Source organism: Felis catus, chromosome D1 (assembly GCF_018350175.1).
Source record: "Felis catus isolate Fca126 chromosome D1, F.catus_Fca126_mat1.0, whole genome shotgun sequence".
Taxonomy (NCBI): Eukaryota; Metazoa; Chordata; class Mammalia; order Carnivora; family Felidae; genus Felis; species Felis catus.
In genome coordinates, this window is record NC_058377.1 from 9,891,513 (window position 1) to 9,919,336 (window position 27,824).

General features: G+C 40.8%; 1 protein-coding gene across 7 annotated transcripts in view; it reads right to left on the reverse strand.

The window, feature by feature from the left end:
* Positions 1–5,794: 5,794 nt before the first annotated feature.
* ALG9 (ALG9 alpha-1,2-mannosyltransferase) overlaps positions 5,795–27,824 on the reverse strand; it is a 97,174-nt gene continuing 75,144 nt past the window's right edge. For 3 of the 7 annotated variants that reach the window (XM_045038274.1, XM_023239091.2, XM_023239090.2), the window contains 2 exons: positions 9,418–9,536; positions 5,795–9,131 (listed from right to left, as the gene is read on the reverse strand). In XM_045038274.1, the coding sequence (XP_044894209.1) occupies positions 8,927–9,131; positions 9,418–9,536 (324 nt within the window). In that variant the 3' untranslated portion in view covers positions 5,795–8,926. Of the gene's footprint in view, positions 9,132–9,298; positions 9,537–27,824 lie in introns of those variants that run through there. The other 4 variants (XM_045038276.1, XM_045038273.1, XR_006585915.1 and 1 more) reach the window with 3 other exon arrangements.

The window sequence follows — 27,824 nt, forward strand, 5'->3', positions numbered from 1 at the left end:
AAAAAAAACAAAAAACAAAAAAAAACCATTCCCCATCAAGTTTGAGCTCAAGAGAGGGTATCAGCCATCACACAGAAAAAGAAAGAAATCTCCTATTTCAAACAGCTGACCTTGTCTGGTCCCCAAGGCCTATCTGCCTAGGTGGGTACCCTTTACTGTTTTAAATGTCCATGTTCTGCAAATGTTTGCTTTTCATCGAATGACCTCCACAGGAGGAGCAATCAAAGGTATTCTAAGGCCTTTATATGGCTCAGCCTCTGCTACATGCTATTACTTTCCTTTGAGCCACCGTGTGGATAATGTGTCAGCATCTGACGGAGGGGAGCACTGTGCACACTCACATAGGCTTTGGGTTGCCTTTGACAAGGTCAGTAACTGAACAGAGGCAAAGTTAAGACTGTGTGTATGAAGTAATTTGCTCATGTTTGGAACCCTGACAATGGGCAAATGGCTGGTAATTACACCTCAAAGTAGCTGCTACCCCCTTTCAAGCAAACACATACCTTTTACTACCTATGAATACTACCGAAGTCATGTTAAAGAGTAGTGACATTAACTGTGAGGAATTGACCTGTGGATCATTTCCCAACCCAGGAATCACTTTTGGGGTAGATGATCCACCGCCCATAAATTAAGGGCATGGTTTTCTCCAGGAAATTTTTGCCATTACAGCAATGTAACCATGCATTCTAAAGAGATATAGCTCAGGGACACCTGGGTAGCTCAGTCAGTTAAGCTTCCAACTTCACCTTAGGTCATGATCTCAGTCCCTGGGTTCGAGCCCCATGTCAGGCACTGTGCTGACCCCTTAGAGTCTGGAGCCTGCTTCAGATTCTGTGTCTCCCTCTCTCTCTCTCTCTCTCTCTCTGCCCCTCCCCCGCTTGCACTCTGTCTCTCTCAAAAATAAATAAGCATTTAGAAAATTTTAACTGAAGAAATGTAGCTCAGAGATTTCCATTTACACAGGAATTTATACACCAAAGATTACTGCAAATACTGAAACAAATTAGCATCCTGGAAGAAAAGAAACGGTGAAATCTTCAGTGAGAATGGGCTGCCCCCTGCTGGACTTAGGGAAGTCTCTACAAGGGCACTGCATGCAGTCCGGCTGCCTCAGCAAGTTTTCAGAAATAATGATACTTGGAAGTAAAACAAAAACAAAACCGAAAAACAGAAACAAAAACAAAAAAAAACAAAAACAAAACCAAAAAAAACACGGCAACAAATTTAAACTTTGGTGTTATTTTTTAGAATATCTCCAGTAATCAGAGACTGTAAAAACACAATCATAGAAAAGGCCCAAGTAGAGGGGAAAGGGCTGAGTTGAAAAAAGCACTTAAGACTCTTTTATAAATGTAGCACTGTAAAGCCAACCTCCTTTTCCTACAGAACTCCACAAATATTTCACAGGCAAGAAAAAAAAATGAGAATATAATCTCGGAAATACCAGGGAAGCTTAAGAGACACGTATTGTCAATTAAGGCAAGAAAAAAGCAAGATCAACTGCTGAATGATATACATGGTGTTTTCTTGTTGATTGAGGGGGCACATTTCAGGTCATTTCTCTCAGAATGAGATTAACCTTTGCTCTCATGTCTGTGTGTGCATGTGGGGGTGGGGGGAGGGCAGCGGCTCCCAGAACCTTTGCCAAAGACCAGTGCGAGTAACAAAGGGGAAGTCTTCACTGTACATGCCCCAGAGTGTAGTATACGAAATCTACAAAGTAGGTTCGCCCAGTGTGCCCTGCGCAGGGCTAACTATCCACCGGCACGTTTTTTCACTCTGCTCACCAGAGCCACAGGTCCTTCTCTGAGTTGGCTGAGCAGCGCCGATCAATAGGGTCTGAACTTGCAAGACCTTGAGTCTTCCTCAAGGTTGGATCTGCCTGCTCAAACACTCTCCTCCCCATCCATCAATAAAATGGCACTTGAATGGGTCTGAAATGGCCAAAATTAGTCATTGCTCTTTTCCAGATGTGTTCCCATTTAAATGTGCTGAGAGGATCAATGGGAAGAGAACTGCAGTAAACTATGAACATTCATGAGTGTACATCAGTACCCTAGTAGTTACTTGTTTCCCAGAAAGCAGGGCCCAGAGAGAATGGGTAAGAGGGCAGGTAAAGTTTGGAAGTCAGAAAAAATAGAGAAAACATGGGGATGGGGGATGGGGGATGGGGGATGGGAGTGGCAAGAAGTGTACATGGAAGTGTGCGCAGCCAGGGGCTGTAAGTGGAAAAGAACAGCAAACGTTTTGCCTACTCAATTACCTTTGATCTTTGGTGTGACTGTTTGCCTTCCAGCCTCTAATAACAATTGCGGTGGATATTAGAAAACCACATAAAAAGGTTTTTTAAAATAAATGCCAGGGCCCATCTGTAGCTACTAACTCAGAATTCCTTGGGGGACTCAAGAAGATAGGGATGATTTTTTAAATGGTCTCCAGTGAGCCTCTCCTGCAGCTGTGGTTGAGAATCACTGCTCTGTAGGTCACATCTTCTCCAGCACTGAGTGTGATGCTGCGGAAGCAGCTAGTAAGCAGACCAACAAGCACACCCTTCTCATTTGCCAATTTGAGATTCAAGAATTAAAACGGTAAATACAGGGCAATGTCTCCAGTTCTGCAGGCCAATCAAGATCAAAGTTATTTTAACTCACACGTCAGAGCCATCAAGAGTCCGTTGCTTTTATTTCTATCCCCAGGCATGTAACAACGGAATAAGCAGCCCAGAAACTGGAAGCAAAAACAAGAACAAAAAGCCCCACCGTTCAAAAGTAGTTTATGAAGATACCTAAGGTTCACTTAAAACATTTAAACGTTCCTACTCAGGTAAAAAGCTATTTAATCCAATTGTTAATTTAATCACAAACTATTCTAAGAAGAATAGTCACTTCCATGGAGATGTCAGTCATTACATCTTCCAAATCATGTCACTACAACTCTGTCATCTCATATCCCTTATCTAAATTTGCTTCATTTTATTCATCAAATCTGTTAGTTATAATTTCTTTCAATGTCAGGTCTGGGTTGAACTGCACAGCTGAAGAGAGCCAAAACAGCCTTCAGTTTAAAAATACAAAAATCACTCACACTGGGCAGTGGCGGGGGTAGGGGAAGGGGGAGGGCCTGGGTGGTTCAGTGCGTTAAGCATCCAACTCTTGATTTCGGCTCAGGTCATCATCTCATGGGTTGAGGAGTTCAAGCCTTGCTTGGGATTCTCTCTCTCCCTCTCTCTCTCTCTCTCTACCCCTCCTCTACTTACTCGCAAAATAAAATAAACATTTAAAAACAAATAAAATTTAAATTTAAAAATCACTCACTACTTGGTATTATTGAATTTTTTTTTTTTTTTTTTTTTTTTTTTTTTTTTAGTTTATTTTGAGGGGCACCTGGATTGCTCAGTCGGTTAACAATCAGACTTCAGCTCAGGTCATGATGTCACTGTCCATGAATTTGAGCCCTGAGTCAGGCTCTGTGCTGACAGCTCAGAGCCTGGGACCTGCTTCAGATTCTGTATCTCCCTCTCTCTCTCTGCCTCTCCCCACTCGCACTCTTTCTCTTGCTATCTCAGAAATAAATAAACATTAAAAAAAGTTTTTTTTTTAAATAAAGTTTATTTTGAGAGACAGAGCATGAGTGGGAGGGTGGGGGGAGGAGGGGGGAATCCCAATCAGGCTTCACTCAATCCCAAGAGCTCGATGTGGGGCTCAAACCCACAAAACCTAGAGATTGTGACCAGAGCCAAAATCAAGAGTTGGGTGTTAACCTACGGAGACACCCAAGTGCCCCAATATTATTCAATTTAAATGTATCACTACAAAGCCATCCTGCAGTTAGACCTCCTTTTCCCAGCAGGGCTGATAGGAATGGAGCACTTCTTCACACCTGGAGGGGAAGCTTTCTGCCCCAAACTAGTTCAGAAGGTCTCCTGAGCAAAGCCTGACCTTCCAAAATCAAACAGAGATATTCAGTAAAGGTACCAAATCTCCTTTTAGAAAGTACTCTGAGGAATCTGCCTTTGTGTGTGTACTTCAAGAGAATTCCTTAAATATGCACAATATTGAGTCTCATTTACATCTTCCAAATTGCCCTTTGAGTAACAGAGGGCTTATAACTTGCTTTATTTTCAAAGGTCTAAAAATCAGCCACATTGAAAGCTAAGTTGTGTATTAGTTGCAAGTGTCTTTTGGCTCTTCCTTCTTGCTTATCAATGAACATGGGTATTACCAAAATGTTCAGGGAACCGTGTTGAACCCTGGGAATACATGGGAGTGTGATATGGTCTTTGCCGCTTGATGCGCCAACAATATTCTTGAAAGACAGGTTTACAAAGATAACATGTCAATGTTCCATGCCATTAGTAAAGACACTGGGTACTCATGAAGGGTGAGGAAAGGAAGTAATCCTCAAGCCTAGAACAGCTTCATAGAAGAGGGGGAGACTCAATCTGGCCTGAAAAAGACTAACAGAAAGCATGAGGACATTCTAGGCACCCCCACCCCCAAAAAAGAAAGAAATTAATTAAGGCTGTGGACTTCTCCTGGAATTATATCGGTAGAGCACCCTTCTCTAAAAGGACTTTAAAGAAATGAAACGAACCAAATTTTGTGGGCATTTTGGGTCCTATAGAAAGAAAACAGATAACCTATCATTTAAAACCAAATAACTACTAGAAGTTACTGGCTATAGGTGCAAGGCAGGGAAATTATGTTAGGAATTCATTCACAAAAAAGTTTTTACTAATCCTGACAACCTCCAACAAAGGGGGAAATTACCTAAGTGTTAAATACTATCAGATCCAGGATACCTGGGTGGCTCAGTCGGTTAAGCATCTGACTCTTGTTTTTGGCTCAGGTCATGGTCTCACGGTTCATGAGATCACACTTCACACAGGGCTCCATGCCAACAGCACAGAGCCTGCTTGGGATTCTCTCTGCCTCTCCTCCACTCATGCATGCGCTCTCTCAAACATGAAAAAAAAGTTTAAATAAATATTAACCAAAACATTAAAAACAAAGGTGGGGGGGCCCTGGGTGGCTAAGTCAGTTAAGTGTCCAACTCTGGCTCAGGTCATGATCTCAACAGTTCATGAGTTCGAGCCCCACATCTGGGTCTGTGCTGACAGTGCAGAGCCTGGAGCCTGCTTCAAGTTCTGTGTATCCCTCTCTCTCTGCTCCTCCCCTGCTCACACTCTCTCTCTCTCTCAAAATAGATAAAAATTAAACAATTACCAAATCCACACTTCTATGAATATTAAGACTATCACAGTCCAGAGATTTTTAATCGAAAAACCTAAGATGGATCTGGAGACTATTACTTTTTACGCACAACACTGACACATTGAAGTGATTCCCACTATGCTTGGTTTTTCCACAAGTACAATAAAACTAATCCTCACTGACTTTCACAAATAAATGCCTCTTCCTGGAGTTTTCAGAAGAAACATTCTGTGCTATTTGGCCTTTAAGAAGGCAGGGTAGGGGAGATGCTGGGGCTCCTGGGTGCCTCAGTCATTTAAGTGTCTGACTTTGACTCAGGTCATTATCTCACAAGTTCATGGGTTTGAGACCCACATCGGGCTCTGTGCTGACAGCTCAGAGCTTGGAACCTGCTTTAGATTTGGTGTCTCCCTCTCTGCTACCCTGCTCACGCTGTCTCAGTGTCTCAAAAATAAATAAACGTTAAAAAAAAATTTTTTTTTTAAGAGTAGGGGAGATGCAAGGAGTTGAGTTTCAACCTCCACCAAAGATTTAAAAGCTAGAAGCAAACGAGAAGATACCAGCCTAACAAAGGAAAATCAAATTGCCAAGATTTATTTAACTTTTTCTTTTACAGAAAACACACGTACGTGATATAAATAGTGACACGTGGAATAAAGTACAGGGATCAGGAAGACAAATGAACTGGACAAGACTCTTGCATCAACACTGTACTGCTTCCTGATTTCATGTGCAGCATGAATTACATGGTAATGTATGTACTGGAAAAATTAAAGGCAACATTCATTTAGATTTACCAAAACACCAGAGGGCATCTGAAATCTCATGTTTCTGTTGCAAAAGAATAAAGCTGAGCATACATCCATCTATCCATTTACTCAAGGCATTTAATGTAGTAACGTAAGAATGAATTAACACATGAGCTTTAATAGGCTGTGGAGGCAAAGTTTAAATTGTGTCTCTTTTCCCTCTTCAGAAAAAAATAACCACATTAAAGCAGAGGTGCCTGACACTGGCTAGAAGACAGCATAATCACAGTGAATTCTTATTTCAAATCCCACGAAATGCAAAAACACAATAAAGGATTGCCACTAGTGTTTTGACCCAACAGTCACTCCAAATGTAATAATGCTACAAAACCACATGAGTTTTTAAGGTTCTTTCCCAGAATTCCAAACCAGCAAAAATGTCCCAAGTAAATGGTTGAGATCAAGAACCACCCTGATTTAAAACAATGTTTCTAAACTTGAATTCAATAATAAAGAGTATGGGCTCCCATTTTCTGTGATTATCCCAAGAGATTAAAATGACTAGTCTTCTGTTTTATCAGATGACAGCCCTCAGGTGCCAGGTACACTTTGATAATAGATGCCTAGCACACTGTCTGGTTCAGTAATGGGACTCAGTGTCGTAAGATCTGGGGTTCAGATAAAGCTGCTTAAGATCAAGAGATCGGGGGAGAGCCTGGCTGGCTCAGTGGGAAGACCATGTGACTCTTGGTGCTGGGGCTGGGAGTTCGAGACCCACATACAGATTACTAAAAAATAAATAAATAAAATTTAGAGATCAGAAAGCCCTGAAACGGTCAAGTACACCTACTCCCTCATTTAGCTCCAGAATCAAAGTTTATTACAAATAATAAACAAAGTCCTCCGTATTTCTCAATACACCACAATCTGTGAAAAGACAAGTACCTCAGATACTTTATCCTTAAAGTGAGCAGAGCAGTTAGCTCATGCTAAACACAGATCCTCTGGAGGAGAAATACTTGTCTGACCAGGTGTTTTGAAACTCTTTTTCCCAGGCAAAGCTGGCTTCCCTGTATTGCTGAGATGGAGACTTTTCAAAAATGTGTTTATATAACATCACATGAAAAATACTCATTTTCAAAATGAACAACATTCATTTTTACATCCCTTACCCACAGCATTTGGCACAGTGTTCCACAATGTATTGTGCTCTCACTAAAGATGTACCTAGAACAGAGGAAACCAAAACCAGGTTTTAAAAGGGATAGGAGCAGACATCCCCAAGGAATCCCTTGATCAATCATGACCTTTTTTTGTGCTCTATTACAGTAAGTCCTCACTCAGAAGGATTTTTTTTTTTTTTAAAGATGCAAGGTGAGAAAAGAGACCATCACTGTATCACTTTGATTAGGAAAAAAGCTACTCACCATGGACCTCCATTAAGCGACTCTTATTTTCCTGCAAAAAGTAGAAGGCTTTAGCCACTGTGCAAGACAGCACATGGTTACTGCAGGTGTGGCAAGACATTTCACTGCAAATCCTCTACCCTGTAGTCAGACCACATGTGCCAATATTTGCCTTGGAAAGCAGTAACCAAGTATGGAGAATTAAATACCAGAAATCTTTAAAGCAGCAAGTGGAACCCCAATTTATCTTCACTCTCCAGTTACTGTTCTGTACTGTCTAGACCTATTTCCTCTCCAGCGCTTCAACCTCAGTCTGGAAATTCCATGAGAGGGATCCCGACGAGGAGGAGACTTTTTGTATGTTGACTAGCCATTTCTTTCCCTGTGACTTCCTTTCTCTTCTCTTGGGATCAGTTCCTGTTGAAAAGCCCTTCTCTTTGAAGAATGAAAGATGAAAGCTCTGAAAAATCTCTTCATCCTCTCTGCAGATTACTAGACATAATTACCTTTACAGAAATAAGGCACCTATAATATGACCCCAGATTGATTATGTAGAAACGAAACTGATAGGAGATTCTGTGTGGCTGCAAAAGAGCAGGACTTCCAAACATGAGCACAACTTTCCAGACACAGGCTGGGCCGCATCACGGGGCACTGCTGTGATGGTCTAACCCACAGGCAGAATGGAGGCTCTGAAGAACTCAAAGAAACACAGATAAAATTCTTCCTTAAAATAGAAAGTTACATTATCAGTCAGGTCTCTAGCCAACACCATCGCTCTGTCTTCCAATGTCTTCGGAGTCAAGAGAGGAAGTATGGAAGAGCTTTGGGGAAGAAGTTCAGGAACCCACGTTCTAGTCCCAGCTCTGTTACTTACTGTGGCCTTGGGCAAGCCACTTGCCCTTCCCCACCACCCCCCAAAGCCTGTTTCATCACCTATAAAATGGGGACCAAACCACTTGTCTTGCCTGCCTCACACTGTGACCGTGAGGACCAAACGAGATCATGTGAAAGTACTTTGTAAACAGTGAAATACTGTATGTAAAGTAACAGTATATACTCATTACACTTTAATTAAGTCCTTATCATTGCCTATTTGACTAGAAGTGCCCCATGCAGAATGTGCTTTGCAATAGATAGACTCAAAAATACGTGCTGTAAATATACAGTGGCCTTTTCCACTAGGGTTCTTTAAAAAAAGGGGGGGGGGGCGGGAATTCATCCATTACTTAAAAATGTGAGGTCATCCAAACCTACCTACCAAGTGATCGAATTAATTTTCCCCAAATATGTCCTATACAGTTATGGTCTACTCGGCTGATGCTTTTATACAGAAAAGTCTGGAATTCAAGAAACAGCATGCGAAAACTTAACACAGTTTGTTGTATAGGAAATAAACTGAGAATAAGAGGCATCCTACATAATGAAATTAGATTACAGTTCCTCAAATGGTTGCCTTTTTCCTGAGATATCTCCAGGACAGGGTCCTCGTCCTGTGAAGTGCTTTAGAGAAGCTTAGTCCTGCACGAGGTGAAAAGGACATGTAGGTTGGCAATTAGGCTGTGCTCATTTTCAGCACTAGGACTTGAGTAAGGTCTGCTAAGAGCTGCCAAACAGCTTTGGTGGAGAAGCCTGTGTGGCCCAAAAGAGGCTTGCTAGTTCTCAGATGCCAGGCCAGAGTATGGAGAGAGAGTTTAATGCAGCCATCCAGTTCAGAGATTTTCAATTCTTCCTGTAAGGTGGCTCTGCTCTTCTCCGGTCTAGTAAATATTGAACAGAAGAAAAACAGTAAGATGTAGAGCAACATACCTACCAGACGTTAAGGCCTTTTTCTGCCTAGCTGCAAAAAGTTCACATGCAGTACAGAGACACAGCAAGATGTGAATGGGAATTACTTTGACCAGCCCAAAGCACCCAGATTCTAGAATCCTGTGTCAGACAGCCTTTATTACAAACGTTACAAATGATGACGTGGAGGGCATCCTGTCAGTGCAATCACTAGTTAACAGGATGGTCGTCCTTTGGGGTCACAGGCGTGTTGCTAACCTCCACTTTTCTTCCTGATTTGCTTTGCTTTCCGGGGTTTGAGGATGGTGTAGTTTGCATACGCTGTATACTGATCTGACAGGAAGGGGACATAGAATGCCCGCAGCAACTTTGAAGATCTGAAAAACAAGAAAGAAGAAAAAAGAATTCTATCGTTTGAGAGAATTTACTAGCAGTCTTGAAAATGATGAACAGAAGTTAACTAAACATGGCGGTGAGGATCATATCCTGTATATGTAGCAAAGAAAAACGTGTCCTTTAACTACTAGATCATGAAAACAGACTTAATCAAGACCAAGTACCTTGTTACCAACACCAAAAAGACAGTGCCCCTAATAAGCCACAGAATATCCTTCAGAACAGCCCGAGGCCTTCCCTTTGCAGAGAATACGCCATAGAAAAGCTCCAGGTCAATCAAAGGACTGCTATTCCTGGAATAAATTCTTAATACCCAAATGGTTTCTGCCTTCCGCCAAATGCCCAAATGATTCTGATTCCAGTTCTAAGTTTCCCTAGAGAGAGAAAGAAAACTACGTGCTGGGCTTCCTGTGCACAGTGTGCCGGCAATGCCTGAGTCAGAGAGGGAGTGTCCCCACAAGCTCGTGTCCCCGGCAGGCTGGAATATGCCCACTTGTGACTAAAACACACAAATAGCTCCAAATCTGAATTTCTCACGAGCTTCTGAAGAATGTGAAAAATGCCTCACATCACTGAGCACTCACTATTGGACAAGCACTGGAAAAAGTGCTCACACTTCTTGAGATATTTAATCCACCCAATTACCCCAGGAAGAAACTGATACTATCCCTACTTTATAGTGGGCAGCTGAGGCTCAGGCAGACGGATTTGCTCAGGGTCACACCATAAGTGATGGAGCCCTCACTCAGACCCAGATCTGATTACAGATTGTGCACTTTTAACCTGCACCAGGGCATATCCCACATCCCAGAAACGGGCGGACCAAATTCATCACTTCCTAGAAAATGTGGCAGTGGTAGTTTCAAATTCTATATGAAGTCTTACTTCTTGACTATGCTTCTGGAGTCTGAAAATCAAAAGTTGGCCCAGTTACCGCCACCCTAAATGAGGCAGCTGAAGAGTGCTCCGCTGGCAGTCCTCTTCCAGACTCTAAACTTGTAAATGTCATGTCAACGTGGCATTTGTACTGGCAGCCTGCCCCTGGGTTTGGCAGACTCCCGCAGTGCCTGCACACAATGATATCGTGCTTGGCATACACACCTCGTAGATTCTCCCCAAATGGGACGCTGGCAGTGCTCGGTGCTCAACAGAGACGTGCTTGACTTCAACAGCTAACAGTTCGAGGGCTTTGATAGAAAAGAGGCTTAGAAGAGAGACACCCGAGATAAAGCGGGTCTGCTAACAGAACGAACGGGGGGGGCACCCACCTCTGTCAGAAAGCAGCTAGTTTATTCTTTCTGCCCATGCTGCACAGATAGGGGGAAGGTCAGAACAGAAAGCTATAAGCCAAAGCAAACTCCTGTGAGCTTAAGTGTAGTAAAGACACGCTAAGACTAATTAAGTGTCATTTCCGTTCCAGTGGACTCTGCAATAAGAGCTCTGTGAGCACAGTCCACGTGTATTTCCGGCCAGCTCAGTCCTTCAGGCTCCAGGAGAACATTAGGGCTGCTGGGCCCACTTTGAGTTTTTCACTTTCTTTTCTGAACAATTCCTTACTACGTGGGAAGGCTGTTATTTCATGATTTTGTTTTAGAGTCTTCCTAAGAACAAAGAGAAATTATACTTATTTTTAAAAATAGAATAAAACTAATTCTATCTTGTAATTACATATGGGTCCACTGCAACCTTTGATAAATTTAAGCTGTATTATAGGATCTTGGTAGGGGTTTTTTTTCCCCCTCTATCTCATGTTATTTGCAACTTTTTTTTTTTAAACGAGTAAGACAAAGGAAAATGATGAAATCACCAAAAAGGATGATACAAAAATAATCACTATTGTATCATCCTGCAATTTTCTCACTGCATTACCCAAATTATTGTATCATCTTTCAATGGGGTAGAAAGACCTGAGACGCCATCTTGGTAGTCTGCTTTTCGCTTTCATTGAACACAGATGAGAATTGAGAATTTTAAAATTTTCTGTCCATAAGGCCAATAAGAAGATGACAGACAGAGACATGTCACAATCATTAGACAAATCAGAAGATGGACACAAAGAGACAAAGGGCAGCAGCACCTGAAATGCTATCATGGATGGGGACACTGACCCTAAGTAAAACTTGAGCCTCTTGAGTCTTCAGATGACAACATACTATACGGTATCTAAGGAGGAATCTTCTCAAACTCAAGAACTGATGAGTGAGCAATAGATCTCTCAGAACAAAGAGAAAACAAGGGACTCTCATTCACTTAGTCATTCCACAGGAAGGACTTATTCAATATTTTGCAACGAAAACCTGCTGGACCATCCTGTTATGCTAAATGGGTGCAGGATGAGATTCTTTCATCTTTTGTGCCGGGGTCCAAATTTTACTTGATACAGTTCATAAATGGACAAATGCCAAAGACAGGTTCGTGTACAAAGGTAACTGGAAAGTATAGATGAGAAACAAACGTGCAAATTCAATGGATCATTTGACGTTTAATAAATTCAAGAATGAAAATGTCTGAATTATGGAGCCAAGAACATAGCTATACTCTCTTTAACAAAATTATGAGCCATTAAAGATTTTAAAAATTCTGGGGGCGCCTGGGTGGCTCAGTCGGTTAAGTGTCCGACTTCAGCTCAGGTCCCTATCTCGCAGTCTGTGAGTTTGAGCCCCGCGTCAGGCTCTGGGCTGACGGCTCAAACAAAGCCTGGAGCCTGCTTCCGATTCTGTGTCTCCCTCTCTCTCTGCCCCTCCCCTGTTCATGCTCTGTCTCTCTCTCTCTCTCTCTCTCTCTCTCTCTCTCAAAAATAAATATAAACGTTAAAAAAAATTTTTTTTTAATAAAAAAAAAGATTTAAAAAATTCTAGTGTTACGTTTTGATGTTGCAAGAGTGAGAAGAACCAGGAGCACTAAGTTAGAACCTACTGGAGGTAGATTTAAAGTCGGGGACCAATATTTTCAAGACGGATATATTCCAGGTTCACGCATGACAAATGCTTTCAGAGACATCCATTTCAGGTGTGTATCTATCTAGGTACATCTATTCCAAATGAGGAGAACCTGGAACCAAGTGTCAGAGTCGCTACGTTTAAATTATTAAGATTTTAAATGAAGAGTTTATCTATCCTCTTACTTACATAAGCTATGTATAAAATAAAGTAAAAAATGTAAAAAATGAAAAGTGTCTATTGAGCCAAGATAGTACACGGTGATGGAGTATTTTTCTTGGTGTGCTGATAGGTCATGCCCAGAAATTCTAAAAGAGATCTTGGGCCATAAGTGGGACATCACCAAAAACACTGACTGCCCTGAAATAGAAGAAGGGCCACTATACATGACTGTTGAATGCAAAAGGCATTGAGAAAAGGTAAAAAGATAAAGGAGATTGGGAAAAAAAATATTTGTAATACATCTGAGAGGATTGGTAGCTGGAGTATGTAAAGCATTCTTGCAGTCAAGGATAAATGACTCCGTGAGGAAAAATGACCAAGAATATGAACAAAGAAACATAAATGGCTAACTGTATATAGAAAGTAATATTCAATTTTACCAGTAATGAGGGAAATGTAAATTTAGGCACAATTTTTCAATAATCAGGTTTGCATGAATCAAAAAGTCTAGCAGCATCAAACAATCAAACACCGGTGAGGATTTAGGAAATAGATACTGTCAAAGTGAAACCTGCAAAGCCACTTGGAAAGGCAATTTTAACAATATTAAAACAAAAAAACTATGCAGTCCCTATGAAAAGGGTTTTATCTTATACTTTATGCCATACTGCTTTTTTAACAACCTATTTTGTTTTCCATTTGTTACAACAGAAAATTTACAACATATACAACAGTAGGCGAAACATACTACGTGTAATAGTTTTTAAAAACCAGTAGACGGATTTTTAAAATAAATATCAAATCCTTAAACAACAAAAACAAAAAAAAATCCTATGTGCTTACTATGTGTAGGGCTTTGGGTACTGTCCCTGATCACACCAAAGTTTCTGTTCTCAAAGAGCTAGTGATCTACGTGGAAGAAACAATATAAATGATACGTAACCATGGCACAGCATTTCCTAAATAAAAAAAGGTGATACCAAAGTTCAAAGTGATAATAGACACAGTGAGAAGCGAGGACAAACACTGAGGATTGCATGGGTATGGAAGACACATTTACTGTATCTTAATTCATTTCACCCATCCAGCATTTCCAAGATATACTAAACAGAAAGGCAACTTGCCCTTTCATAACCAAATCTACAGCCCTTTTAGGTTAAATGCTCTGTCCACTCAGCACCAGCCAGAAAATGGCTTGAATAAAATCCAAACTCTTTCTCATGGTCTACAAAGGCCCAGGAGATGTAGCCCTCACTTACTTGCCCCACCTCACCTTGCACATTTCCCTCCTCACCCACTACACTCCCACCATGCCAGCCGCCTCTCTCCCTACCCTATAGCCTTCACATGTGTTCCCTCCTCTCCCTGGAACACTCTTCCACCCTCTTCTTCTCATGATTAAGTCCAACTCAATTTTTATTCCTCATCTCAGAGGCAACCTTTGAGAGGTCTCTTTTAAATATATATACATATATATATATATATATATATATATATATATATGTATATATATGTAGGTATTTTTTTTAATTTTTTTTTCAACGTTTATTTATTTTTGGGACAGAGAGAGACAGAGCATGAACGGGGGAGGGGCAGAGAGAGAGGGAGACACAGAATCGGAAACAGGCTCCAGGCTCTGAGCCATCAGCCCAGACCCTGACGCGGGGCTCGAACTCACGGACCGCGAGATCGTGACCTGGCTGAAGTCGGAAGCTTAACCAACTGCGCCACCCAGGCGCCCCTATATGTATTTTTCTTTTTTAATTCACATCAAGTTAGTTAGCATACAGTGCAATAATAATTTCAGGAGTAGAATCCAGTCTTTCACACCTTATGTATAACACAAAGTGCTCATCCCAACCAGTGTCCTCCTTAATGCTCCTTGCCCATTTAGCCCATCTCCCAAACCCACAATCCATCCAGCAATCCTCAGTTTGTTCTCCGTATTTAAGAGACTCTTATGTTTTGTCGTCTCCATGTTTTTATATTATTTTTGCCTCCCTTCCTTTCTGTTCATCTGTTTTCTATCTTAAATTCCACAGGAGTGAAGTCATATTTGTCTAACTTCACTTAGCATAACACACTCTAGTTCCGTCCATGTTGTTGCAAATGGAAAGATTTCATTCTATTTGATTGATGAATAATACTTCATTGTATATTTATATACACAACATCTTCTTTATCCATTCAATCTGTTCATAGACTTTTGGGCTCTTTCCATACTTTGGCTATTGTCAATAGCTCTACTAGAAACACTGGGGTGCATGGCTTCTTTGAAACAGCACACCTGTACCCTTTAGATAAATACCTAGTAGTGCAATTGCTGGGTCACAGGGTAGTTCTATTTTTAATTTTTTGAGAAATCTCCATACTGCTTTTACAGAGTGGCCACACCAGTTTGCATTCCCACCGGCAAACCAAAAGGGTGCCTCTTTCTCCGCATCCTCGCCAACATCTGTCGTTGCCTGAGTTGTTAATTTTAGCCATTATGACTGGTGTGAGGTGGTATCTCATTGTGGTTTTTGATCTGTATTTCTATGATGAGTGATGTTTACCCTTTTTTCATGTGTGTGTTAGCCATCTGGATGTCTTCTTTAGAAAAGTGTCTATTCATGTCTTTTGCCCATTTCTTCACTAGATTACTTGTTTTTTGGGTGTTGAGTTTGATAAGTTCTTTCTGTCATTTTCAAATATCTTCTCCCATTCCATTGGTTGCCTTTTAGTTTTGCTGACTGGTTCCTTTGCCGTGCAAAAGTTGATCATCTTGATGAGTTCCCAATAGTTCATTTTTGCTTTTGTTTCCCTTGCCTCTGGAGACATGTTGAGTAAGAAGTTGCTGCGGCCAAGGTCAAAGAGGTTTGTGCCTGCTTCCTCCTCTAGAATTTTGATGGCTTCCTGTCTTACATTTAGGTCTTTCATCCATTTTGAGTTTTTGTGTATGGTGTAAGAAAGTTGTCCAGGTTCATTCTTCTGAATGTCGCTGTCCAGTTTTCCCAACACCATTTGCTGAAGAGACTGTCTTCATTCCATTGCATATTATTTCCTTTGTCAAACATTACTTGGCCATACATTTACAGGTCCATTTAAGAGTTCTCTATTCTGGTCCATTGACGTAAGTCTGTTTTTATGTCAATACCATACTATCTTGATGACTACAGCTTTGTAGTACATCTTGAGGTCTGGAATTGTGATGCCTCCAACTTTGGTTTCCTTTTTCAGGATTGCTTTGGCTATCTGGGGTCTTTTCTGGTTCCACACAAATTTTAGGATTGTTTGTTCTAACTCTCTGAAGAATGCTGGTGTTATTTTGATAGGGATTGCATTGAATATGTAGAATGCTTTGGGTAGTATCAACATTTTAACAATATTTGTTCTTTCAATCCATGAGCATGGAATGTTTTTCCATTGTGTGTGTGTGTGCGCGTGCGTGCGTGTGTGTGTGTGTGTGTGTGTGTGTTCTTCAATTTCTTTCATAAGCTTTCTATAGTTTTCAGTGTATAGGTTTTTCACCTCTTTGGTTAGGTTTATTCGTAGGTATTTATGGTTTTTGCCACAAATGTAAATGGGATCAATTCCTTGTTTTTCTGCTGCTTCATTACCGGTGTGTAGACATGTAACCGATTTCTGTGCATTGTTTTTATGTCCTGTGACTTTGCTGAATTCATGGACCAGTTCTAGAAGTTTCTTGGTGGAATCTTTTGGGGTTTCCATATAGAATATCATGTCACCTGTGAAAAGTGAAAGTTTGACTTCCTCCTTGCCAATTTGGATACTTTTTATTTCTTTGTATTGTCTGATTGCTGAGGCTAGGACTTCCAATACTGTGCTGAGGAACGGTGTCAAGAGTGGACATCCCTGTCGTGTTCCTGACCTTAGGGGGAAAGCTCTCCATTTTTCCCCCATTGAGGATGTTATTAGCGGCAGGTCTTTTTTATCTGGCTTTTATGATCTTGAGGTATGATCCTTCTATCCCTCCTTTCTTGTGGATTTTTGGCAAGAAATGATGCTATATTTTGTCAAATGCTTTCTCTACATCTATTGAGAGGATCATGTGGTTCTTGTACTTTCTTTTATTAAAATTTTTTTTAACGTTTATTCATTTTTGAGACAGAGAGAGAGCATGAATGGGGGAAGGTCAGAGAGAGAGGGAGACACACCATCTCAAAGAGGCTCCAGGCTCTGAGCTGTCAGCACAGAGCCTGACGTGGGGCTCGAACCCACGGACCACAAGATGACCTGAGCCGAAGTCGGATGCCCAACCGACTGAGCCACCCAGGCGCCCTGTCCTTTCTTTTATTAATGTGATGTATCACATTGATTGATTTACGGATATTGAACCAGCCCTGCATTCCAGGTATAAATCCCACTTGATCATGGTGAATAATTCTTTTAATGCATTGTTAAATCCAGTTGGCTAGTATCTCATTGAGAATTTTTACATCCATGTTCATCAAGAAAATTGGGTCTATAGCTCTCCTTTTTAGTGGGGTCTTTGTCTGGTTTTGGAATCAAGGTAATGCTGGTCTCCTAGACAGAGTCTGAAAGTTTTCCTTCCATTTCTATTTTTTGGAACAGCTTCAAAAGAACACGAGTTAACTTTTGTTTAAATGTTTGGTACAACTCCCCTGGAAAGCCATCTGGCCCTGGACTCTGGTTTTTTGGGGGAGATTTTTTTTTATTACTAATTCAATTTCTTCATTGGTTATGGGTCTGTTCAAATTCTCAACTTCTTCCCGGTTCAGTTTTGGTAGTGTATATGTTTCTAGGCATTTGTCCATTTCTTCCAGATTTCCCAATTTATTGGCATATAATTGCTCATAATATTCTCTTATTATTGTATTTCTGCTGTCTTGGTTGTGCTCTCTCCTCTATTATTTTATTTTATTTATTTGGGTCCTTTTTCTTTTTGATCAAACTGGCTAGGGGGTTATCAATTTTGTTAGTTCTTTCCAAGAACTGGCTCCTGGTTTCACTGATCTGTTTTCCCCCCCCTCCCCCCAAAGCATTGATTTTTGCCATAATCTTTATTATTGCTAGTCTTCTACTGGTTTAGGGATTTATTTGCTCTTCTTTCTCCAACTCTTTAAGGTGTAGACCTTTCTTCCTTCTTAAGAAAAACCTGTACAGCTATATACTTCCCTCTTATGACCGCCTTTGCTGGATCCCAGAGGTTTTGGGCTGTTGTGTTACTTTCATTGCCTTCCATGTACTTTTTAATTTCCTTTTTAATTTCTTGGTTAACCCATTTTCTTCAGTAGGATTTTTTAACCTCTAAGTATTTGTTGTCTTTCCAAATGTTTTCTTGTGGTTGATTTCGAGTTTCATAACACTGTGCTCTGAAAATATGCCCTGTATGATCCTGATCTTTTTGAATTTGTTGAGAGCTGATTTGACCCATTATGTGATCTATTCTGGAGGATGTTCCAAGTGAACTTGAAAAGAATATGTATTCTGTTGCTTTAGGATAAAATATTCTCAATATAACTGTTAAGTCCATCTGGTCCAGTGTGTCATTGAAAGCCACGGTTTCCTGAATTTCTGTTTAGATAATCTGTCCATTGCTCTAAGTGAGGTGTTAAAGTCCCGTACTATTATGGTATTATTATCATTGAGTTTATGTTTGTGATTGATTTATATGTTTGGGTCTTCCATGTTGGGAGCATAAGTGTTTACAACTGTTAGATCTTCTTGGTGGGTAGACCTCTTAATTATGATATAATGTCCTTCATCTCTTTTAACAGTCTTTATTTTAAAATCTAGTCTGATATCAGTATGGCTACTCTGGCTTTCTTTTGGTGACTATTAGCACGATAGATGGTTCTCCATTCCCTTACTTTCAATCTGAACATGACTCTAGGTCTAAAATGGGTCTCTTCTAAAGAGCAAATAGATCTTGTTTTCTTATCCATTCTGTTAACCTATGTCTTTTGATTGAAGCATTGAGACCATTGACATTTAGAGGGAGTACCAAAAGATCTGAATTTATTGCCATTGTGTTGCCTGTAAAGCTGGAATTTCCGGTGGTGTTCTCTGGTCCTTTCTAGTCTTTGTTGCTTTTAATCTTTTTTTGTTTTGTCTCATCTTTTCTCCCCTCAGAGAATCCCCTTAAAATTTCTTGCAGGGCTGGTTTAGTCATCACAAATTCCAGTACTTTTTGTTTGTCTAGGAAACTATCTCTCCTTCTATTTTGAATGACAGCCTTGCTGGATAAAGAATTCTTGGCTGCATATTTTTCCAATTTAGCACGTTGAATATATCCTACCACTCTTTTCAGGCCTGCCAAGTTTCTGTGGATAGGTCTCCTGTGAACCTGATCTGTCTTCCCATACAGGTTAAGGACTTTTTTTCCCTTGTTGCATAATTCTTTGTGTATTTTGTGAATTTGACTAAGATATGCCTTGTTGATTATTGGTTTTTGTTGAATCTAATGGGAGCTCTCTGTGCTTCTTGGATTTTGAGGTCTGTGTCTTTCCTCAGGTTAGGAAAGTTTTCTATGATTTGCTCACATAAAAAACCTTCTACCACTTTTTCTCCCCATTTTCTGGGACTCAAATGATTCGGATGTTATTCCTTTTTTAGTGAGTCACTGAGTTAATTCTTGTATCGTGCTCTTTTACCTTAGTTCCCCTTTTTTTCAGCTTCATTATTCTCCATAACTTTGTCTTCTATATCACTGACTCACTGCTCTGCTTCATCCATCCTTGCTGCTGTGGTATCACAAGTGCATCTCAGTGATAGCATTTTTAAATTTCGTCCTGACTAGATTTCACCTCTTATCTCTGCAGAAAGGGATTCTATGCTTTTTTCAACCCCAGCTAGTATGCTTACTATCGTGGTTCTAAATTCTAATTCAGACATCTTGCTTCTACTCTTGTTAAGTCTCTGGCTGTCATTTCTTCCTGTTCTTTCTTTTGGGGTGAATTCCTTCATTTTGTCATTTTGGAGGAAGAAAAGAATAAAAATTAAAAAGATTAAAAACACCACCAAAAAATCAAATAAAGGAAACTAGCTCCGAGGTATAGTTTGGTCTGGGTGTTGAAAGAAGCTTGATTGCATAGAGGAAAAAAGGAAAGAAAAAGAAAAAAAAAGTAAAAATTGTTTAAAAATAAGAATATGTATACAGTAAAATAGAATTAAATGAATTGGAGAAGGTAAAATAGAATAAAAAATAAATCCCCAAAAAATAGTAAAAATTTTTAAAAATTTATATAAAAATGGAAAATAAAAATGTTTTCTCTTTCTGTATCCAAGAACACACACACACACACACACACACACACACACACACACACACAACAGATGGACCAGTGAAAAGAATGAAATCTGAATGAAATTATATCCAGATTCCCCTAGAAGTCAAACTATGAAGCACTTTATATTCCAGACCCTAAGCAGGCAGAGGGACTTGTGGTGGTCCTCTAGGGCTTGCTTGGTACAGCTGGGCAGGCCTTGGTGTAGTAGCTCCATTCTCCACTAGGTGGTGCTACTTAGCTTACTGGGGTGGCTCACTGTGGCACATGTGCCCATGTATGCACATGCGTGGGAGAGGTGAAAATGGCATCACCCAGATTCCCAGTCTCTAGCATCAGAACTCTGTGCTCTACCTGACTAGCAATCAAGCACCCCTCATTTGTCTCCAGCTTCTGTCTACTCCCTGCTTCTATAGTGTCCATGTCCAAGCCATTAGCCTTCCAGGCAGCAGTGCCCTCATGAATTTTATCTCAGATGGGGCTGTTTCCAAACCCCTCACTTCTGAGGGCCCTGCAGCTTAGACCCTCTCCAACTCTCTAGGGGAGAGTCTCACCAAGAAATGGCCAGATGCCAGGTTGCCCCTGGGAACATTCCTACAATCACGCTGCTATAGACACTCAGAGGTTGTGGCTGGATGCTGGTTTGCCCCAGAATAAGTTTGTGCGTAGCAGCAGCATTTCAGGGATTATGGTAAACACACAACCTGCATTAGGTTTCACCACACCCTGGTGTTTTTGTTTCAATACCACAATTGTATTCTCTGAGGTCCACTGGGACCTTTGCCTGTGGTGAGACCGTGCCAAATGCCCTCCTTGCAGGGTAGCAGGGGAACCGCTTCCCTCCGTGTGGCTCACAGACCCCTCAGACCTCGCTGCCTGCTCCTGGGGATTTGCTCTTCTCACCAGGGGAGAGCCAGATATTGGGCTGTGGGATTCCCAATGCTGCTCTGCCCTGTATAGAGTCCTAATGATATCGAAACCCTTTCCTTCCTCCTTTCTCCCCTTCTTGTTCAGGCACTTATGGGTGCTTCGACCTTCTCTCCAGCTTTCAGGGGACTGTTTTTCCTGTACTCTCCCCCCTTCCCTTTCTCTGTCCTCTGTCCACAAATACCACTCCCTACCCTCCACGGCTTCTCTCTCACCCTCTCACCTCTCTGCACTGCATACCTGCTGAGTTGTTTGGCTCAAGTTATGCAGATTGTTGTTAACCTTCAGATCTATTTTCTAGGTGTGCAAAATGGTTTGATGCTCATCTAGCTGCATTTCAGGGATAAGAAAAGCCAAGAACTTCCATGCTCTTGCGCCAACTTGACACCCTCCTCAACAGATCTTGAAACCATCCTAGGAAACCCTAGGTTTCCATTTCTATCAGTTAATCTCTTTCAGCGTACCTTGTTTATTACACTCCTCACAATTTTTAATTATACATTTATTTGTTGGCTAACTTGTTTATTTTCTATCCTCCACACCCTCCACCAAAGATTTCTGGGACCAAGTCTGTTTTATTTACCAACAGTACAGTGTCTGGCATATAGTAAGTGCTGAAGAAAAAATGTTGAATGGATGGATGAATGGAAAGCAGGGAGGCAGCAAGATAGAAAGAAGAGAGTGACACAGGGATTTTATACAAATGAGACCTGACTTCAGTTCGGTTCAGCCACCAGTGACTGAGCACCATGTCAAACAATGGGTTAGAAAAACAATGGTGGACAAAAGATTGCTACTCTCAATAGGGAATTTAAACTCCAATCGTCTGTGTGGTTTGCAATAACCATGCTGCCAAGGCCATACATGGGTCTGACTTGGAAACATCAAGAGATCCACAAAGCATCTGATTGTGCCATGCTTCATCAGGTACAATCCTAAGAAATTCAGCATCAAATTCTATCACGTGTTCAAAAAGTAAGAAGGCCTTTCTACTTAAGCCTGAAACACAAAACTATATAAAAGATGGCGACTCTATATAAGTAGAAGCTAACAAGAATCTATCATCAGAGATTGGTATTGGGGGGAAAAAACCTTATTAGAAGATGAATCTTCTTTTCTCCTGCAGAATCTGCTTGTAGTCTTTAAGAGCACTGTCTACCTTTCATATCTATAGCCACTACTATCTTCTAGAAGATGAATAACAGTCAATCTACACACCTCTGTATGTGTATAATGATTTTTTTTTTTTTACACTCAAAGACAAGTTGGCTTGAATTCTTCACTTCTACTACTATAGCTGCTGTTGTAAATTTCTTACCATCAACAGTTTTAATATGTTAAGCCCGACTGGGTCATTTTGAACTGTTTTAGTGTTGCTGGAAAAAGGGAAATCAAATTGGTTATTTGCCTTTGTGAAAGAAAAGAGCAGATGAGCACTGGAATAATGTGTGCGTGTACACTCACAGACCTGGAAACAAAGATCAGACTGAAATACAAATGAGAACAAAACTAATGTCTATCAAAACTCCTACAACAATGTCTGTAATGATGTGAAACGCCAAAGTATTGCCCTAGGGAAGCACAGGAAGCATAATTTAGGGAGACACAAAATACATGCCTCAGTCATGGAAGCCGACTTCCCCTCTCCCAGTGAGAAAGTCACTCAAGCAATTCAAGGATGAAATAGACGTGGACAAAGCAATTGCCTGAATAGCATAATTAGCTGACAGCTCAGAATGTTTTCTAATTCAATTACCAGCCCTATTTATCAGGGCCAGGCCACGCTCTGCCATGGTGATTTCAATCTGCCCTTGCTGACGTCAATGGAAGACTGCCTGACAGTTCAACAGGCATAAATGAAATGCTGGGTCAATTTTTCACGTTAAAAACAAAACGTCCTAGTCCTCAGGTTTTCTCTTTTATTGTTATCTATCCATCCATCCATCTATCCAAACATCAATATCCCCGTGAACCCATAGTCTAAATACATCACCAGTTCTTTTTTAAAGCTGGCTTCCTCTCTTGGTCTCCATCTCTTGCTCTCCTGCACTCAGTTCATATTTCAGTGACTGATTTTCTGCAGTAGAGGGGGCCGTTCACAGCTATCTCTAGTTCTGAAGAGATCTCAGAATCCCATCAAGGTTTAATTTTAGCCACCCTCAACCTACAGTCCCATATCAAGCAATTTAAGAGCTTATCAAAAAGCTGGTATGCATCAAAAATGTAACAGTTCTGGGGCACCTGGGTGGCTCAGTTGGTTAAGCATCTGACTTTGGCTCAGGTCATGATCTCACAGTTTGTGGGGTCGAGCCCTTCGTCTGGCTCTGGGCTGACAGCACAGAGCCTGGAGCCTGCTTCAGATTCTCTGTCTCCCTGTCTCTCTGCCCGTACTCCACTCACACTCTGTCTCTCTCAAAAATAAATATTTTTTTAAAATGTGACAGTTCTTTGATACTCTTAAGTAGGAAATGGGTTGAGGGACACTAATGTTTAGTCAGTACTGCGGAGAAGACATTTATCTCTTTTCCCAATAAGAGAGATGGACACAGGAGTTATGTGCTGGGTGCCATACTCCACTAGAACACCAGCCTCTTGAAGACAGAACCTCATCTAAGTGCTCAGTCTCCAGTTTCTAGGGTGGTACCACAGAAAGAACTCAGTAAATCCTCTTCTGTGGGTGAAAGAATGACTGTGCCCTGCCTCTTAAATGTGAGCATCTACTCTCACCTCCCTCACTTCAGGCAATATTCATCTTCTAAAAGAAAAAGCAATTATCAAAAATAATACAAAGCTTTTTTTTTTCTCTTCTCTTCCCAAACAATTCAGTCCTAAAGACATCAGATTGGTCTAAACAAAGCAGGGGCCTACAGTAGGAGGGTGGGGGAGGGCAGAAGCTATGATGGCCCATGGGATGTTCCAGCACAACTGACATGTAGAGGGCATCCATATTAGCAAAGAAAACATTAATGCAAAAGGTCAGGTAACCTCTCCAGGTCTCTGTTAATGTAAGATTTACTGAATGAAACTTTATTTCCCGCAGGCATGTCCAACAGACCCTTGACACTCAATAAATAGATATATTCCCAGTTGCAACCTCCAAAGATCCATATCATGATCTACAAGTTCACTGAGACACAAAGTGTACTCACAGCACTTCAAGACTGGTGTACAACTGATTCATGGCCCTGGTCAGTCACTTGACATGATACCATAACCTCTTGATAGTCACCTTTAGACAAAAATTCAGAATGAGGGGACTGATAAAGAGCTGGTATTAGGCAACTGGCCATTTTCTGACCTTTAGTCCCACCAAGGTGCTGGGAAAATGCTCTACACTCATCTGTTTTCTGTTTGATGGCTACTTAGATATGAAGGCATTATATGCTACACGCACCATTCTTGTGCAGAAGACACTACACAGCGTTCAAAAATGTTTCTGTCTCTCCTCTTTGGACTTCCTTTGGGCTATTTCTATGTGAGAACTAGTAAGTAACATTGGAAGCCACTTTAGGTAGAGGATTATTCCAGGGATGCAAAGATGGTTCAATATTCACAAATCAATCAATGTGATATACCACATCACCAAAATGAAAAAAAGGACATGATCATCTCTATAGTTGCTGAGAAAGCAACTGATAAAATTCAACATCCAATCATGATGAAAACTCCCAAAAAAGTGGGTTTAGAGATAAAAATCCTTTGACACAATGAAGGCCATATATGAAGACCCCACTGCAAGGCAGAGGCCCACGTGGGGCTATTGCTCAGCAGGCCCGACCTGGCTCAGCAGGGCCTCCCAGCCGGGGATTCGGCACCTGCACCCACCCAGCCGCTGCCAGCTCTCACGGTGCACTGCGGCCTCCACTGCAGCATTCTACCTGGGTGGCTGGGCGGTCTGTGGGCAGCAGCGAGGCCACGCTGACTGACTATGGAGGAGCAGCAGAGCACAATGAACTGGAGGCTCTCGAGTCCATCCACCCCGACTCCTTTCACAGGCAAGGGTCTCTCAGCTACCCCCTCAAGCCCCAGTTCTGTTCATGTTCTCTCTCACCAGCAGTACAGCTGTGCTGTGAGGACAGGAAGGGGATGAGTGAAGAGCAGCTTGAGAGTGTCATTAACCAGTAGTATCAGAAAATCCACCCAGTTTCACCATTACTCTGACATCTGAGGCCTGAGAAAATGAAGAAACTGTCCAGGCTATCCCTCAAGTGAACATACAGTTAAAAATACCTAGATGAAGCCCCTCTATGAAATAATCTCCCAAGAAAATCTACCAGGCAATGATGGCTCAGACATTTTAACACAATTAGCATTACAGGCAGAAGGAAACCATGGTATGGTGATGATCTTTAGGGACAGCTGTGTGAGAAAAACTAAATGAAACAGATCAAATAAAAACCCGAAAAGGGGCGCCAGTGGGGCTCATTTAGTTAAGCATCTGACTCTTGATTTTGGCTCCGGTCATGGTCTCATGGCTCATGGGCTCCAGCCCCGCATTGGGCTCAGTACTGACCATGCAGTGCCTGCTTGGGATATTCTCTCTCTCTCTCTCTCTCTCTCTCTCTCTCTCTCTCTCTCTCTCTGCCCCTGCCCAGTTCACATATGCTCCCTCTCTCAAAATAAATAAACATTTAAAAAGAAACTGGAAGAGAGGAAACAAAACAGAAAAAGAAGCAGACAAAGCTGAAAGGCAATTATTTCATGGCACTCCTGTTACAAATGAGAAGTTGGAAGGCCAAGTTTGATGCAGAACTCTTAGAAATTAAAAAGAAATGAATGCAAGAAGGAGAATGAGCATGAAAGAATAAATTAAGTGGGAAACAGCTATTTGAAATATTGAAACAGATCATCATCTTGACACATCTGATACCCAGTTTTCAGAAGATGCTGCAAGCAGTAGAGGCGGATGAACCTCGCAGGAAATGGAGGACTTGGAGCCAGAGGATGACAAGGATGAGTCAGACTACAATCGTGCTGACCCAGAAGTCACTGACCTGACAGACGAGTGGACTATCCCTAACTGCAGAGAGCCCAGACTGCCACAGCATCTGTGGCTGTGCTGAGGTGTTGATCTTTAACTCTGAGAAAAAATACTTTTCAAGAGAATATTCATCTGATAGCTCTCATCATTCAGCTTAATAAACTGACCTTAAAATTTCAACAAAAAAAAAAAAAAAAGAGAGAGAGAGAAAAAAAGAAGGAAAAAAAACCTACAGCTAATATCACTCTCAATGGTGAAAAACAGAGCTTTTCCTCTAAGATCATGAACAAGACAAGAATGTCCACTCTCACCACTTTTATTCAACACAGTACTGGAAGTCCTAGCCACAGCAACCAGACAAGAAAAATAAAAGGCATCCAAATTGGTAAGGAAGATGTAAAACTTTCACCATTTGCAGGTGACATGATACTGTACACAGAAAATCCTAACAACTCTGCCAAGAAACTACTAGAGTAAATAAATAAGTTCAGTAAAGTGGCTGGATATAAAATTAATACCCAGAAATCTATAGCATTGCTATACACTAATAACAAAGTAGCAGAAAGAGAAATTAAGAAAATAACAGCATTTACAACTGCATCAAAAATAATAAAATACCTAGGAATAAACTTAGTCAAGGAGAAAAAGACTTACATCCAAAAAACTATAAAACCGTGATCAAAGAAACGGAAGAGGATACAAACAAATGGAAATATCTACTAGGTTCATGTATTGGAAGAATTAACACTGTTAAAATGTCCATACTACCCAAAGCAATTTACAGATTCAATGCAATCCGTATCAAAATGCTAACAGCATTTTTCATAGAATTACAACAAATAATCCTTAAATTTGTATGGAACCACAAATGACCCCAAATAGTCAAAGCAATCTTGATAAAGAAAAACAAAAGTGGAGTAATCAGAAGTCCAGACTTCAAGTTACACTACAAAGTTCCAGTAATCAAAACAGTATGGTACTGGCACAAAAACAGATACACAAATCAATGGAACTGAATAGAAAACCCAGAAATAAACCCACGCTTATACAGTAAATCTTTGGCAAAGGAGTCAAGAAAATACAATGGGGAAAAGACAGTCTCTTCAACAAATGATGCTGAGAAAATTGGATACATACACGCAAAAAGAGGAAGCGGGACCACTCTCTCATGTCATACACAAAAATAAACTCACCATGGATTAAAGATCTAAATCTGAGACGTGAAACTATGAAAATCCTAGAAGAGAGCACAGGCAGTAATTTCTCTGATATCAGCTGTAGTAACATTTTTCTAGATAGATCTCCTGAGGCAAGGGAAACAAAAACAAAAATAAACTATCAGGACTACAGTAAAATAAAAAGCTTTTGCACAGCAAAGGAAATCATCAACAAAACAAAAGGGTAACCTATGGAATTGGAGAAGATGTTTGTAAATGATATATCTGATAAGGAGTTAATATCCCAAATATATAAAAAACTCATATAACTAAACATCAAAAAAAAAATCTTAAAAAGGGGCAGAGGACCTGAATAAATATTTTCCAAAGATGACATCCAGATGGCTAAGAGACACAGGAAAATATGTTCAACATCACCCATCATCGGGGAAATGCCTTGTCAAACCACAATGACATGTCACCTCACACCGGTCAGAATGGCTAAAATAAAAAACACTAAAAACAAGTGTTGGCAAGGATGTGGAGAAAAAGAGATCATTATGCACTGTTGGTGGGAAAGTAAAGTGGTGCAGCCACTGTGGAAAACAGTATGGAGGTTCCTCAAAAAGTTAAAAATAGAAATACCATATGATCCAGTAATTCCACTACTGGGTATTTACCCAAAGAAAACAAAAACACTAATTCAAAAAGATACATGTACCCCTAAGTTTACTATAGCATGGTTTACAATAGCCAGGATATGCAAGCAGCCCAGGTGTCCACTGACAGGTGAATGGATGAAGAACATGTGTTGCATATATACACAAGGGAATATTATTCAGCCATAAAAAAG